This window comes from Humulus lupulus, chromosome 2, assembly GCF_963169125.1.
Source record: "Humulus lupulus chromosome 2, drHumLupu1.1, whole genome shotgun sequence".
In the NCBI taxonomy this organism is placed as follows: domain Eukaryota; kingdom Viridiplantae; phylum Streptophyta; class Magnoliopsida; order Rosales; family Cannabaceae; genus Humulus; species Humulus lupulus.
Window position 1 is genome coordinate 2169552 of NC_084794.1, and position 15839 is coordinate 2185390.

Here is a 15839-nt window from a genome sequence, read left to right on the forward strand (position 1 = left end):
TTTAAAAAACACAGGGTTCAAAAAGTAATTTATCAAAACACAAAGTCCAAACAGATAATGGGAAAAAACACAAGCCTACATTTATAGAATGGTGATAATATGTGTAGTTCAATCCAATAAGAATCGACCGATCCAATTACAACTGATCAATCAAAAATATTAAATGATCCATTCTCATCAAATATATAATCAATGAGACACATCTAATGAATAAAACTGATCCAATCTAATGAATAATTGGATCAGTTGAGATAAATTAATTAGATTGAATCAATTATAAAAATTCAACATTCAATAGATAATTAGATCAGATTAGCATCCTAGTAATGATACTCCAAAAACAAATCTTAAGAGAAAGACAACCACTGTCCACATAACATAAAGCATTACTATGTGTCATCATTGTGATTGATTGGTAGGTTTTACAATTGTAGTAACACTAATATAGAAGGCCATATGGTGAATTAATAGACAGATATAAGGACTCATTATGTCAATGTTGACTAAACTATATTATGTCCATTTATGGAACCAATAATGACCGACTTTTGTTTGGTACCAAAACATATATAGTTATAAATCATTCATGAATGTCAAAGACTACTTAATTGCACTTAAAACACTTATTTTCACAAGTGTTTTGAGTTTGATTGGCAACATTTATGGCTGAACAATACATTAGGTGTAGACAATAGAGATTCTAGGTGGTATCTTCATTGTATGAATATAAAACAACAATCTCACAAAAGAAATAAAAAGGGCTTCTCTTCCGTGGCAAGCGAAACCCCTCACTGTAAAAGTTGGCAGTAAACAACAAGTCATCACTTTCATGTTACTGTATAACAAACAGCAGACTGCAGATATCACCCCCCACCTATTACAACTTTGTCATCTATTCAAAAACTAGAGTCATACTTTGAGTTGGGGTATCCTCCGCACATCCAAAATATAAAACTTGGAATATTACAAAAGGCGCTTATATATGTTTTTATTACCAGACCTTGGCCGTGTTCATCTTCTATGTGCAACTCTGCTGCCCCTCCTCCACAGCAAAATTGGTTTTCAGGGACGGCTGAGGCGAAGTTTCACTTGGGTTGACGCCTTTACCAGCAGGCGGTAAACACCTCTTTGAGAAGAAAGTGGCTATACTTTTGGTCCTTCTGGTTCCCTTTTCTTCTGTTGATTAAACAATCATATTCCTTAGAGAAAGCCATAGGAGTATATGTTTCAATGACAATAGCATAATCTCATAAATGACACTAACCTGGGGATAAGCCAAGTTTGTTCAAGACTTCTTTCTTAACCTGGCACCATTGGAAAGAAAACAAATTATTATTCACACAGTCAAGGCACTAATATTGAGCTAAGGTAGCATGGGTATCAACTATAGTTTGTGTATTTTACTCCCACTCCCTCTTTTCATAAGAAGATACACATAGATATCTAGTCTCAGGCATAAGCATTTGTAAACCATTGAAACCAACCAAACATTCCAGGTTTGAAACACATTTGAACATACAAGTTATTTCATGCTGATAGCCTGAGAGAGAGTAGATTATGTTCGTGAGCAAATCTTTACCAATCATTGTTTGTGTTAGAGTACTTTACCACTATCTGGGATTGAATGCCAGCAAATAACATTACACGAACCAGCTCTAGTAGCTTGATAAAATAGGGTCAAACATTAAAAATATATTCTAACTCTGCCATCTCGACCCAATCTTTTAACACGGGCCCTAGAGGGATTCAAAACTCATTACAGGGAATAACAGAACTTTCAGAAACAAGTCTCTAACCTGCCAATGGTTATCCACAAAATCTGATATCTCACGCACTTTGTTTCTTAAATGAGCCTTTGAGTGAGAAGGGAACTTCATCTGCAAAAGTTCTACTAATTTATGGATACCCTGGGAGCACGACTGAATAGTAGACACCTGAAAGTTTTCAAAAGTAGTCGGGAACAGAAAGAAAAGAAAAAAAGTTTCCGAGATTATAAAGTGGTTTACAATTGTTCATACTATAACTTGAAAAGATTAAGTTACAGCACCACTAAACAAAAATTGCATAAGCTCCTAGGACTAGGGGTTTCTAATTCAAAAAACCTAGAATAATATAAAAACTTACAACTGTACGCATATCCGAATCTGATAGGGCAACCACAGTTGAAGTTGGTGTGGTTCTTCCCTTGCCACTTGAGGGGGAAGCTTCTTGTTCGTTTTCTTCCGCATTATCAAGAGAGATCTCTACTGGTGAACCACCAGGGAATAATCGCAAACTAAGGACTTGCAAGCACATCTGTTCCATCCTAGGAGTACCAGTAAGATCTTCAGCAGTTAACATCGAGGTCTTCTCATGCATCAAGTTCAAGATAATCAAAGGCTGATTTTTCCGGAGAGCATGATCAGTCAAATTGCTCACATACTTTTGCTGTCGAAGCAAAGCACGAAATTCCTCACTTTCTAAACCAGGTGAGCTTTTAGACTCATCAATTTCCATCCTGTCCACTTGTACTCCCTGAGTGCACAACACAAGGTTCTTAAGTAAATATAAGCTGAGAGTTGTACAGAAATTACTGAATAATCCTGAAGGCAGAACTTTAGAATACATTTGAACAAAGGGAAGATATTAGTCCCATTGGATCAGAATAAGCTAGTTTAATGATGTCATTTATCCATGTGATATATAACCACAAGTAAAGGTACACAGTCAGTTTAGTTAGGCATATAATTTAAGCAAGTCAGGATACAAAAGTGTGTATACATGAAATTGGAGAAGAATTATCAGGGAGTACGTTATACAGCTGCTCAAGACTGCTTTAGCATACATATTAAACATTCTAGAAATCCATTATGGTGCCCTGAAGCTTCACAAATTGAACATCTAAATTTCTCACCTCATTATCTGAAAGATACCCATCAGGTACAAAAAACTCATCCTCACTTTCATCTTCATCCTCATTTTTTGAACATCCCTCTAAACTTTCGGCATCGTCGTCTTTTTCACAATCTGAAAGGCTTTCACCAGGATCCTCCTGAAAAAAAAAACTTATAAACATTAGAAATCTATGCTACATTTCAACAAACCTGCAAATTTGGTAAGAAAATTACCCAAAAAATAATACAAAAGATACAAAAAAACATTACCTCCTCCCACTCCTCATCACTATCAATGTCATAATCCAAGTCTGGGTCCTTTGTAAGAGGATGTCGCGGTCCAACAACACGACTAGAAATATAGATAAAAAAGATGGCAAAGTTAGTCTTACAGATCTTCCTCTTATTGGAGAGTATAGAAACCACAATACAATTTTTCTCATAATCAAAAGTTATAGACAGCTTAAAATTACGGACCAAGAAAAAAAAAAGCTCACCTCCTACTGGGCCATATACCATAAAATGCAGGCCTGTGGCTCTTGTCGAATTGCAACAACTGCTTCCTCCTAATGAACTTCTTGACATCAGAGAGGGAACAAGTGGCATTTGGCTGACATGACCTGTCATCAGAAACACATTCTCCACACCCGCTTTCAAGCTTCTCATCATTTGACTCATCTAACACCACAATAAGCGGTCTAGTTGGGGTGGTGAGCTTAAGTTCTTTAACTAGATCAGCCTTAGGCTTTTGACGTAGGCTCCAATGTTGGTTTCTATTTGAACGAATCGAGTGACCTATGCGACGCCAAGAAGAAAAGTGTAACCTGCAAAGAATGAACAACTTTATTTTCTGAAACAGAAAAATAAATGAATTTTGAGTTTAAAAAAATGTCTTACTTGCATATATCAGCGATGTTAACATCTTCCCTTAACGAGAGGGTACAATCCATTAACTGGGTTACTGCCTCGGGGACTTTTTCACTCCTTTCACTCAATGTTACAACAGTTGTACTTATTTTAGGAGAAGATTTTTCAGCTTGCAATGGACTTGTTTTGCTTTTCTTAAGAAAACGCTCCATAATTGAAGCTTGCTTCTGTATAGAAAGTTGCTTTTTCAGCTCAGCTTCTTCCCTCTCCCGACGTCTTTGATCTTTCTCTGCTTCTTCTTGCTGCTTCCTCAGCTGTTTCTTCATCTCCAACTCTTCCCTCTCGCGACGCTTCTCATCCTTCTCTGCCTCCTCTTGCAGCCGCTTTTGTTCCTTTTCCTGAATATCAAATAGATCATAACAATGGAAACTAATCAGAAAAGTTTGAACACAACACATTCATTTCGACTGAGTATAGCATCACTTCAGCCACCCATGAAACCTATTTAAAACAATGAGACAACTGAAAAGCTGCACTTACACTTTGCAATTTTTCCTTCAAAAGTTCTTTTTCCAATCTTTTCTTCTCTTTTTCAGCCTCCCGCTTCTCTCTCTCCAGTTGCTTAACGAGCAATTTCTCTTCTCTTTTCGCATCCTTTCCAGCCCTATTAATTTTGAAGAAAAAACCAAATCAAAATAAAAACAAATAAACAACACAACTCACAAGTAATGATGTGACTAAAGATACATACAGGTCTGCATCACTTTTTTCCATCAGACCATTAACTAACAACCGAATTTCGGCCTCATTGCGTGCTTTATAAAGCTTTTCCGATGCCTTCATCAGCTCAGTTTTGTAATTCTGATCTTCCTCGGGTTTCTGTAATGCCATAATCATTTCTGAAGACCATAAAAGAAATCAGTTTAGGAGCAAACAATAAAAAAAAATCTATAATTGAGGTGCACAATCTCAAAATTAGGATGTTCCATACATTGATTTCAAGCTAAATCATATATCAAACTCGTATAGTAAAAAAGAATCAAAACCATCCCTGAACCAATGGAAGAAAACATACCAGAAACAGCAGTTATTCTCTCATGGATCCTTTTTCGACAAGTGCGCCTAATGGTCAACACTCCACGCACAGATTTTGGCATCAGCTTAAGATCCCTTGTCTATGCAATAATATGTAAAGAAATTAATTATTCAAAAACAAAACAAAAAAGACAAGGCTCGCAGTATGCTAATTGAAAACAATAATTATAGTTTACTTCCCAAATTTCCAATAAAGGCAATACAAAATTAGCATTATGAACAATCTAAATCTACCCAACAAGGAAGATAGCTATTAAACATTGTTTACCTCCCAGCACCAAAGACAGGAGTCGGACTGGTCTTCCAATACATCGGCGTCGACATTGGGAACGCCGTACATCATTCTCTGCCCAACAAACAGCACAGTGCTCTTCACAGTCGCCACCGTCAGACCCTCAGAAACGGTGTCGTTAAGGTTCTTCGCCTGGGCGTAGATCTCATCCACGAGTTTGGACAGAGGGAGGTCTCTCTCCTCCATCAACGACGCAACGACAGCATTCGCACCATTGCGACACAGATTTGGATCCAACCCCGCAATCTGGCCCTGACCCATCACTTCCTTGTAATACGAAAAGAGCCCATCAATCTCCTTTCGCAAAGCTTCGACCTTTGCCTCTCTTTCCTCCTTACCCAGCTTCTCCGTGGCCAAAATAACCCTCTTCCGCTTCTGGGTCTTCTTCGGTCGATCTTGACCGTCCATCTTCTGCACATTGCTACTGTCATTTCCACCCACTACCACCTCCATATCGGGAAAAAAAACACCGTTGAACCAGAAGCCAAGACGATCTGAATCTGAGTTTGAGCTCGGAGACGAAGAACACTGGAATGTGAGGGTTTGGGGTTTGGAGGGAAATGGTTCCTCTTCTGTGAAATATAATTTTAGGGGTTATTTTCCCGCCAGAGGGGAAAGATGGATTTTGCTATTGAATCTCAAAATAAAGAGTTTTTTTTGGGTTTCGCGCGGGCTAATACTGAAATATAAACGACGCGTCGTTTGGTTCGATGAATAAACGACATTGGGAGAAGTGAATCAGTAGCGACGTGTCGTTTACTTACGCTGACACCGCTCGTTCGTTTGTTCGACACACGTCGTTTGTATCACAACATCTAACTTTTTCTTTCATCTTTTCGATAATTTGCTTACACGTGGCTCTCTTCTTTTTTTTTTTTTCTTCGAAGTTAAAGCTTTTTTTTCTTTATATTTTTTAATAATAATAATTATGCGTGCACTAAAACATTATAGAACTAAAGTATTACTGTTTTGTTTGAAACAAATTTAATTAGTTTATTGAAACTATGACATTAATTAGTGTAATATTTTGGTATATAATTTTAGTGTACATATCATTATTTTTTTTAAATAAAATGATCTTTTTCTTATTATAACATTGATTATATAATAATATTTTAAGTGACAAGTAGGAATTTTTATTATCATTAGGTAAGTAATTTAATTTTATATATACATTATTCATTTTTAATATAAATTATATTAGAATAGTTAAAGGGAATTTTATAATATATTATATTGATATTTGTACAATATAATATTAGATTCTACATATTTATATTTAAATTAAAATATATTTCATCTTTTACTAACTTATACCAATCATAATATGTGATGTTATAGCAATATTTTAGACTTTGTGTTTTGCAAAAGTTATCAATCGATTCTTGCATTTTGTTAAATAACAATTCGGACCCTGCATTTTACAAAATGGAACAAAAAAGTATCTTATACCTCATTTTGGTAAAAAAAAATTCAATTATAATATTAATTTTCAGGTCGTTAGTGATGTCATAGATTCAGAGATATAAGGAAAATAGTCGATAAACTGATAATAAAATATTATATTTGGAATTTTTTTAACTAAGATTGGGTATAAAGTATTATTTTGTTTTATTTTGTAAAGCACAGAATCTAAATTGTCATTTAACAAAATAAATGGTCCGATCGGTAACTTTAGTAAAATACATTATACAAAATAGTATTTATCCTGTATTATATTGGTAATGATTTTTCCACTAAGTAAGTTGGATTTGGGTTAGAGTTAAATATATAAAATGAAAATGAATTATTTTAATAGTACTTTAAAATAAATAATTAAAATGCTATACAACGGACATTTAATAAGTTTTGAAGAAAATGTGCTTCTGTATGCATTTTTTAAGATCCACTTGTTTTCATTTTATTGGGTATAAAAAAATAAAGCAAATTATTCCTATCCATTCAACTCAACTCGTATAAAAAATTCAAGTGTGATATATATATATATATAGACATTGGGAGTAGGGGCTTTACTTTTATCCCTCTAGCATATTTTTTATTTTCGGTACCGAAATAAATTATAATTCAATTATTTTTGTATGACAGCGTGTATGATAACTATAGTAGGCACGCTATTATTTTTCAGGAAATTCTGAATAATTTACACAGTCGAAATCAGAGTTCAAATAGTCTATTTTTCACTCGTATAAAAAAAATCAGGCACACGTGTAACTGACTATTTGAAATATAATTTCAGCACTGTAAATTATTTAAAATTTTTCCAAAATTCACAAAATGTCTGTTATAATTATAATGTACGTCATTATGTAAAAAATATAAGTTATAATCTTACAATAAAGGCAAAAATGATATCCTACCTAAGAAAATTCATATTCATAGTGGATTTTTCTGTTTTTAAACACAAACATAATAATTATTGAAATAAGATATATAGGATAGCATATGTATAAAATACATAGAGAGAGTTAATAAGTTGAAACAAGTGTACACTCTTAATTACACTTGGAATGGCTAGCTTATTGTCAATATATATAAATATACGAAGCTAGCTAGCTAGCTTATTCTTAATTAATTAATTAACGAGGTAGTTAGCTAGCTAGCTAAGTGATCTTGATCGATCATTAAGAGTGATCAACGATCAATAATCATTGACAACTTATATGTAAACACACACATTTATAGATATTGATCAAATATAAGTAGTTAATGAAATTTATTATCTGGAGGGCCTCCTGCCACCAGAGCCAGACTCCCTCTGGCAATTGTAATAGAGGGCAGCAACAGGCAAGCCAAGGTTGTAAAGCTCGGCAAAGTCTTTGGTGTTGAAGTTCTGACGCCACCCTGGCGCGTACACCGTCTGCCTTCCCATTTGCCGGAACAACACAAACACGTACCTGTGAATCCCCACCGTCGGCCGTGGGCTCTCGTAGCACACCACCTCTTGTCCTATCCACATACCACATACACAACACATACAATCAATAACCAATCTATATAAACAAACAGAATGTTGTTATTTGTTATCTTAGGGTCTTGTCCAACATTACATAAGGTGACACTTTATGGTCGATTATTCTATTTTAGATTATAATTTTTAAATTTAATTATTTACTAGGGAAAGAAAAATGAATGAACATCGTATTCATATATATGCATGTAGTGGTGGACAGGAAGATTCCTTAACTAATTTCGAGTTAGTTGGCAGGAACAAGACAAGACACCACAAATGAATTCATCGATCAATTGGGCAGAATAATATTTATAATATTAATTAATTAAATGTTTGTGTTGTACGTGTCGATATACTAGATGAGATATAATAGATTAATTAATTAAGTATTTTTCTATATATAATCGATTTCTATAATTACTATTTGAATATCAAAACATATAATTAATTATAAAAAAAAAGGGATTACGTACAAATTAAAGAAATGACTTACCGAAGTTTGGCCCGGTAGTTCCAGGAATATCGATCACCAACCTAAATTTAAAAAAAAAAACAAAAAATTATTCACTAAATACTTTGACATCAAATATACTAGTCTTTTTTTTACTATAAATATATCACCCATAAATTAAATCACTTGTATTATGCATATATATATATAACTTTTATTAATCAATAATTAGGTCAAAACTTTTGGATCATTCATTCCATATTTGCCCTTACAGATTTATTTTTTACAAGTACAATATGTTCTTGTTAGTAGTACTATATTATTATGGGTTGTATAATTTTGGGTCGACAAAAAATATTATTAGGTCTTTGCCGACGCTGTTTGGAATTATTTATGTTAGTAATATGATGACGTGGCCATTTTAATGGTGGAGGAAAGAGTTCATGAGTTGGACTACACATATTATTATTCCATATATATATATATATATACAGTCCCCCACAAACCCATGTCACCTCCTCATATATATCAATATCATTAAAATTCTCAACTTTCAAATCACATCCTTCAATTCTCAGTTTTCATATTATTCTCTCTCAAAATTAAACCACACATTTATTTATTATATATGTATACACATGTCTCTCTCATATACGTACACAATTATATATTTATAAACATATATAATTTTATTTTGTTTGAATATATGAATTTGTTCGAAATTATCTATATATAATGATACATACAATAATAAACCTATAATCCAATATATAAATGATTATAAAAGAAAAAAAATAGTTTATTATAAATGGGACAAAATCCAAATAAAAACATTCATAATGATATAATATCTATATATATATATATATAATTACCAATGCAAGTACTCTCTTAGATTAGGGTCACTTGGGCTAGGAGCATCTGGATCCACCATAACCTGCACAATAATAAGTTTCATCATCATCATCATCATCATATATATATATATATATATATGTATATGTATATATATATAGAGAGAGAGGGGTAGAGGTTATATATATATATATATATAGATTATTACCAAAGTGTAGAAGGTCCTTAAGTCTTGACCACCAATATCAACACGAGGTTGGTTGAGAATTTGAGAAGGCTTAAACTCATAACCATTGTTGACCTCCTTATTACCATAAAACACTCTCATAGGGACAGACCTTGTAAAAGGCTCTAAAACATCTCCTATAACCCTACCAACCACAAGAGAGTCCCTGCTATCTCTAGCCATATATATTTATATTTATACTAATTAATGATCAATAATAATATATAATGGTAATTAGCTATATAGAGAATTTTCAATCGATATATAAAAACAAAACTTTGAACACTACATAAACAAAAGGATATATATCGATCGATCGATCCAAGTTTTTGGTGGTTCACATATATCCAAGAGCAAGAGGACGATATATGTCTCTATTTATACTATTATTATTGGACTACTTTACTCCTTATCTTCTTAGCTACCTAGATTTTTCTCCCCTTCACATCACTAGATTCTGTCCCCCTTTTTTTTTTAGAAAAAGAAAAGAAAAACAAATTATCATTGATGATTATAAAAAAAAAATTATATGGTATTATTATTATTGTGTTGATGCCTTTCTCTTTTCTTTCAGAATTGACAAGAATCATGAGATTCCATCTAAAAATTAATTAGTAATTAGTGGAGTTACGCATGTTCTTATTAATAGTTCAATATTCTTACACTTATTCCATGTGGGACATAATAGTCTAATAAGACTAATTGTAAAGTCAATTTGTGTAGCCATATATTTTAATCGAAATCATCTGTATAAGGAGTTGACATACCGTTATTGATGCAATCAAATATCATATATACGTTTCAGTGCTGCGTTTGGTTTGCTCCACTTTTGACTTCGGTTTTTTCATAAAAACCGAAGTGAAAAGCCCTAATATAGCGTCCAAACCAAACATGGTCATTGTCTATTTTCTATTTCAACTTCGTTTTTTTAAGAAACCGAAGTAATAGTCTATATTACTAAAAGTAATATAGTATATTCTAATGTGTAAAAAACAAAGTAAAAACCTATATTTCTAATAGTATATTCCAAATACTTGAAATTAATAAGTATTATATGAGGTATCGCTAGTTAATTATAGGGTATCACCTCGTGTGATGTTGAATATCTTAATGTAGCATCACTCGTTCGATTAATGCAAATGTCGGTCTCCAAAAAGCTACATTTTTAATAATGTAGCAAAATTCCCATGGAATGAAATTAATTTTGAAAAGTGTTATATATACGTATCAAAATTTACTAACAAAGTACTATTCACTTCACTAATTTAATATGCGCAACACGTATATATATATAATCTACTTTCCATTTCATTAGTTATATATAGCTAAACACGTCATGTAAGAATAATTTAAATGCTTACATAAATATATATATAAATAAATATATATACGTGATTATATATATATTAGTTTTTTTTCAATATTAATTAGTGTTAAAAATACGTAATGCATCACTACTACAAACTACACCATTCATGTCAACTTATTATGAAAGCGCGTAGCTTCAAAATAAATAATATATTTTATGTTGATATATCGAACAATATTATTATTCTTATTATTATTATTATTATTATTTAATTAAAAATATATTTATTTATTTATTTTAGAGCTCTGTTTTAATTTTAGCTGTGTAAATATAATAAATTTGCAAGTTTTTATATTTCAAGATTTCATTTTCTCTCATCATCGTAATATTATATATATAGGATTTATATTTTTTTGGACATGTATTTTGTCACATTACTTGTTGGACCATGTGTTTTGATAAATTATTTTTTGGACCCTATGTTTTGTAAAATTGTTAAAATAGAATCCTAAACTCAATTTTGATAAAGAAAAAATTGAATATAATAACACAATTTTTAAGCAGAATGATTTTATTTTTGTTCCGAATTGTTAGTTTGGTAAATTATTTGTGATTTTAGTTGAGAAAACATTGACAAAATCAGGTTTAGGGTTATATTTTAACCATTTTACAAAATATAGGATCCAAAAAATAATTTGTCAAAACACATAGTCCAAATAAATAATAGAACAACAGTCCAAAAGTTTAAACTCATATATATATATATATATTGTAATAAAATGAGTGGTCAAAGCTTAGACATCATTATTACATAACATATATGTAATCAAATTATGAGAAATATCAATTAATATTAATTATTTCCAAATAGATTGGCTTTATTTATATATGATATATCATAATTTGCTTTATTTATAGATTGGCTTTATTTATTAGAATTATATCTTTTGATTTGAAGTACTTTATAAACTGTACTTTGCAATATTATTGCAACAAAACATCATCCTATAAGATGTTAAAATAATATAATTATTTCATTCTTATAACTATATATATATTGTTTATTTGGCTGTCTTTTTTGTTTTTTTAATTCTTTTTTGTTTTTGTTTTTCTGTATAATTTATATTAGTGGCACACAATTGAAAACAAACGTACGGCCTTGAGAGAGCCACAACGCACGTGGATGTGCAAAGGGAATTTTTTTTTATTTTATAAAATAGACATATATATATTTATATATATATATATTCTATTCAATCAAAGAAAGAAAAAAAAGAATAAAGCTAGATGTTGGATATATGCTCTGCTCCCTCACATTTTTATTTATTTTTATTTTGTGGGGATAAACTCAGTCACTACTCAATTAATATAATGGAAATATATATATATATATATTAGATGAATTATATATTGAAGAGAAAATACGAATACAATATGTGTATATATATATATATATGGGTTTATATTTTTTGGACCCTGTGTTTTTTCTCATTATTTATTTGGACCCTGTATTTTGATAAATTATTTTTTGGACTTTATGTTTTGTAAAATAGTTAAAATAGAACTATAAACCTGATTTTGGTCAATGTTTTCTCAACTAAAATCATAAATTATTTACTAAACTAATAATTCAGAACAAAAATAAAATTATTATGCTTAAAAATTGTGTTGTTATATTCATTTTTTTTTCATCAAAATTGAGTTTAAAGTTCTATTTTAATAATTTTACAAAACATAGGATCCAAAAAGTAATTTGTCAAAACAGGAAGTCCAAACAAATAATGGGACAAAACACAAAAATGTATAAACTATATAAATATATATATATATATATATATAAAAGAGAGGCTGCCCTATCATGTTTCAAGAAATTGGTTTGAGATTTTTCTCTTCAACCAAACAAAACGACAGATATCGAGAGAATCTATATGCTCGATCTTTCAATCCACATTTCTTTTTAGCTACACCTTTTTTTCATTTTATATTGTATCTGAATTAATTAATATATGGAAAGAAACTTATTATATATTGAAAGTGGGATCATGACCCACTTTTGAAATTATTGTATAAATATATATATATACTGATATTGAATATGATGAGTACGTAATGATAAAGCATAAACATTTTTTACACATAATAAAATGTATTTAAAATATAAATATCCACAAAACATTTATATAAAAAAAAAAAAAGAAGCTAAAAAAAAATCTATTTGTTTAGTATAATTGATAGGTTCCTAAAGTAATGGCGACCTAGTTGGAATATGTCAAATCTCATATTTAATATAAGAAAAGAATATCCAAGCACTAAGTCAAAGGTATCCAATGCATTACTTTTCCTTGTTAATTATATAAATTTATATATATATATATAAATTTATATTTATATAAGATGGAGAGATATTGTTCCATATATATTATTTCCAAAGAAATATAATAGGTTGAAAGCTTCAATTTAGAACCGGTCACCAAAGGACATTTAAGCCAAAAGTTCTATATTCGATATCAAATATGCTTACCACTTTATATATATAGATCGATCGATTTTTGAGTATTTTTATTTTTCACGTAAAAGTGTGTCCTTCCATTGGCTGATAAAAAGATGACATAATAATATTAAATATATACATATTAGGACAATTTTTTGATGGGGCTTCACTCTAAACCTTATTAGTAGGGCTTTCAGTATTTTTGACTTTTGAACAGTTTTCGGTGCGATTTTTTTTATGACCATGTATATTGTAGCTATTTAGAGCATCGGCGCGATTTTTAAAAAATTCTAAATAGTTTACAGTATCGAAAACTAAGTTAAGATACGTTGTTGCACGCGTGATTAATTTTTTTTATACGTGTGGAAAACAACATGTTTGAACCTAGCTTCCAGTACTGTAAAAACTATTCAGAATATTCTGAAAATTTGCAGAATACTCTAAATAACTATAATATACACGGTCATAAAAAAAAATCGCGTTGAAAATTATTCACGAGTCGAGAACTCTGAACAACCCTACCAACAGGGCTTAAAGTAAAGCCCCTATAAAAAAATTATCCTCTATATATCATCATCGTCATCTCCAAGAATAATCGAAAAATACATAAAGTTGCAAATATATATTGCATCTCTACAAATCAAGATCGATCTCACAATTCGTGGCTTCACTTTGGCCCACGTCACCTCTTTATGTCACTCCCACAAATATTCGTGGCTCACACCCTCACAACATAATTCTCCTTAATTCATTCTTAAATATATTATTACTTTCAAAGTTTCTAATTAATTAGCCTCTCTCTCATCATATATTAATCAATACATATATGTGTTATATATATTGAGAGAGAGAGAGAGAGTTGATCTAGGGTTTTGGTCGATCTTAATTATATTATTACAAATCCTTTGTATATGGTCGGTATTAGAAGCAAGTATTTTGGATAAGGAAACTATATAAATATATATGAGTTCTTTGGTAAAATGACATATTTTTTGAAGTAATTTTGTACTTTGCTTTAGTTTTGATAATTTTTTCCAAAATGAAGTCCGACATTCGAGACAGGTGGTCGAAAAATTTAGATAGCTAATCGAAATTTTTGGACAGCTGGTAGTCAAAATTTTAGACGGAGAGCATTTTGTAAAACATTATCAAAACTAGGTCAAAATACAAAATTACTCCAAAAATATATATATATATATAAAATTATATGCTGAAAAATATGAAAATATATGTGGACTAATATTCAAAGTGAGTAATTAAGCAATTAATTAATAAAACAAAATTGAAGCTCGAAAATGATAATATATCCGATTAAAAAAATCCCATGACTAGAGAGCATTAATATTATGCTAATTATTATTCACGACAACAACAATAATAATAATAATAATAATAATAATGAAACTATATATATTTTATTGTCTGGCTCCAATTAATATATTATACATATTCTCTATATCTTGCTAGTTTTGTAATTTTTTTTCTCTTTAATTGAAAGAGTTTGTTTCTCTTAAATAATCAAAAGATAAATTTTGTCGATGGGTATCATTTGTTAGTGGTCTTACTTTTGAATAAGTGATAAAAAATGAGATTGGACGTGGTTGGTTCAAAATCATTACATATATGCCCTAGAGGAATAGAATATGTATATACATCGATCTTGATTATGTATACATTCAATAAAATCTCTTGTTGTTCTATATTAGAATAATTCAAATCATAAAAATAAACTCCACATTGTCATAATAATTAGTTTAATTTCATTTAAAAAAAAAAAAACTTGTGTCTGTGTAGTAATTTGTAGATACATTCATAGATGATTTGTAACCTTAAAATTTAGAATAGCGTGGAGAGGAGGACCTAAGGAAATGACACCACTCATCAACTCAATTTAAGAATATTCATAAGAAGAGGACCAAACAGAGTTTGTGAGATTATATATGAGATATTTATATATTTAGAAGCTTTATATATATATATATATATATAAATATATGTAGGGTTCCAATTTTTGATAGAGACTAGTATTGGGCTAGTGGTGGTGAGAGTTGGGACTTGAGACGTCGACTCAGCTAGTGGGCTGCCTTATGGGCTCCCTCGTTCAACCACATTTATATCACTATAAAGTTAGCGTTAGAAAAGTAATTTTGTAATTGAAATTGAGTGTAATTCAGAGTAATTATTTAAATAGACGTGTTTGTCTGACCGTGTAATTGCACAGTAATTATATAATTAAAGGTAATTGAAGGTTCACAATTAGACTCTCTAATTAATTCTCATAGCCCCTCGTTATTATCAATTTGTAATATTATTTTTATGTGTAATTACTAATCGTTTTACCAAACATAATATCAGGAATTCATATGTAGTTAACATTTGACATCCAAATATTGAGAAAGTTTCTATCAGTATAAATTTTTTCTATTTACC

At 30.6% G+C, this 15839-nt stretch overlaps 2 protein-coding genes across 3 annotated transcripts; both read right to left on the reverse strand.

Moving 5' to 3' along the window:
* Positions 1-589: 589 nt before the first annotated feature.
* LOC133816855 (chromatin assembly factor 1 subunit FAS1) lies at positions 590-5750 on the reverse strand. 2 transcript variants are annotated; one of them, XM_062249165.1, is made up of 12 exons: positions 5104-5750; positions 4816-4915; positions 4492-4639; positions 4281-4404; positions 3771-4138; positions 3371-3697; positions 3144-3225; positions 2894-3031; positions 2125-2514; positions 1797-1934; positions 1265-1304; positions 590-1173 (listed from the first exon to the last, which is right to left on the reverse strand). In XM_062249165.1, exons 1-12 carry the CDS (start codon positions 5578-5580, stop codon positions 1019-1021), a joined length of 2487 nt encoding a protein of 828 aa, XP_062105149.1. In that variant the 5' UTR covers positions 5581-5750; the 3' UTR covers positions 590-1018. The 2 variants fall into 2 exon arrangements, with proteins under 2 accessions (XP_062105149.1, XP_062105148.1); XM_062249164.1 differs by having other exon boundaries at positions 590-1176; positions 5104-5749.
* Positions 5751-7534: 1784 nt separating this feature from the next.
* LOC133816856 (protein VERNALIZATION 3-like) lies at positions 7535-9952 on the reverse strand. The gene is made up of 4 exons (XM_062249166.1): positions 9592-9952; positions 9404-9465; positions 8571-8611; positions 7535-8073 (listed from the first exon to the last, which is right to left on the reverse strand). Exons 1-4 carry the CDS (start codon positions 9790-9792, stop codon positions 7844-7846), a joined length of 534 nt encoding a protein of 177 aa, XP_062105150.1. The 5' UTR covers positions 9793-9952; the 3' UTR covers positions 7535-7843.
* Between the last annotated feature and the right edge of the window lie 5887 nt (positions 9953-15839).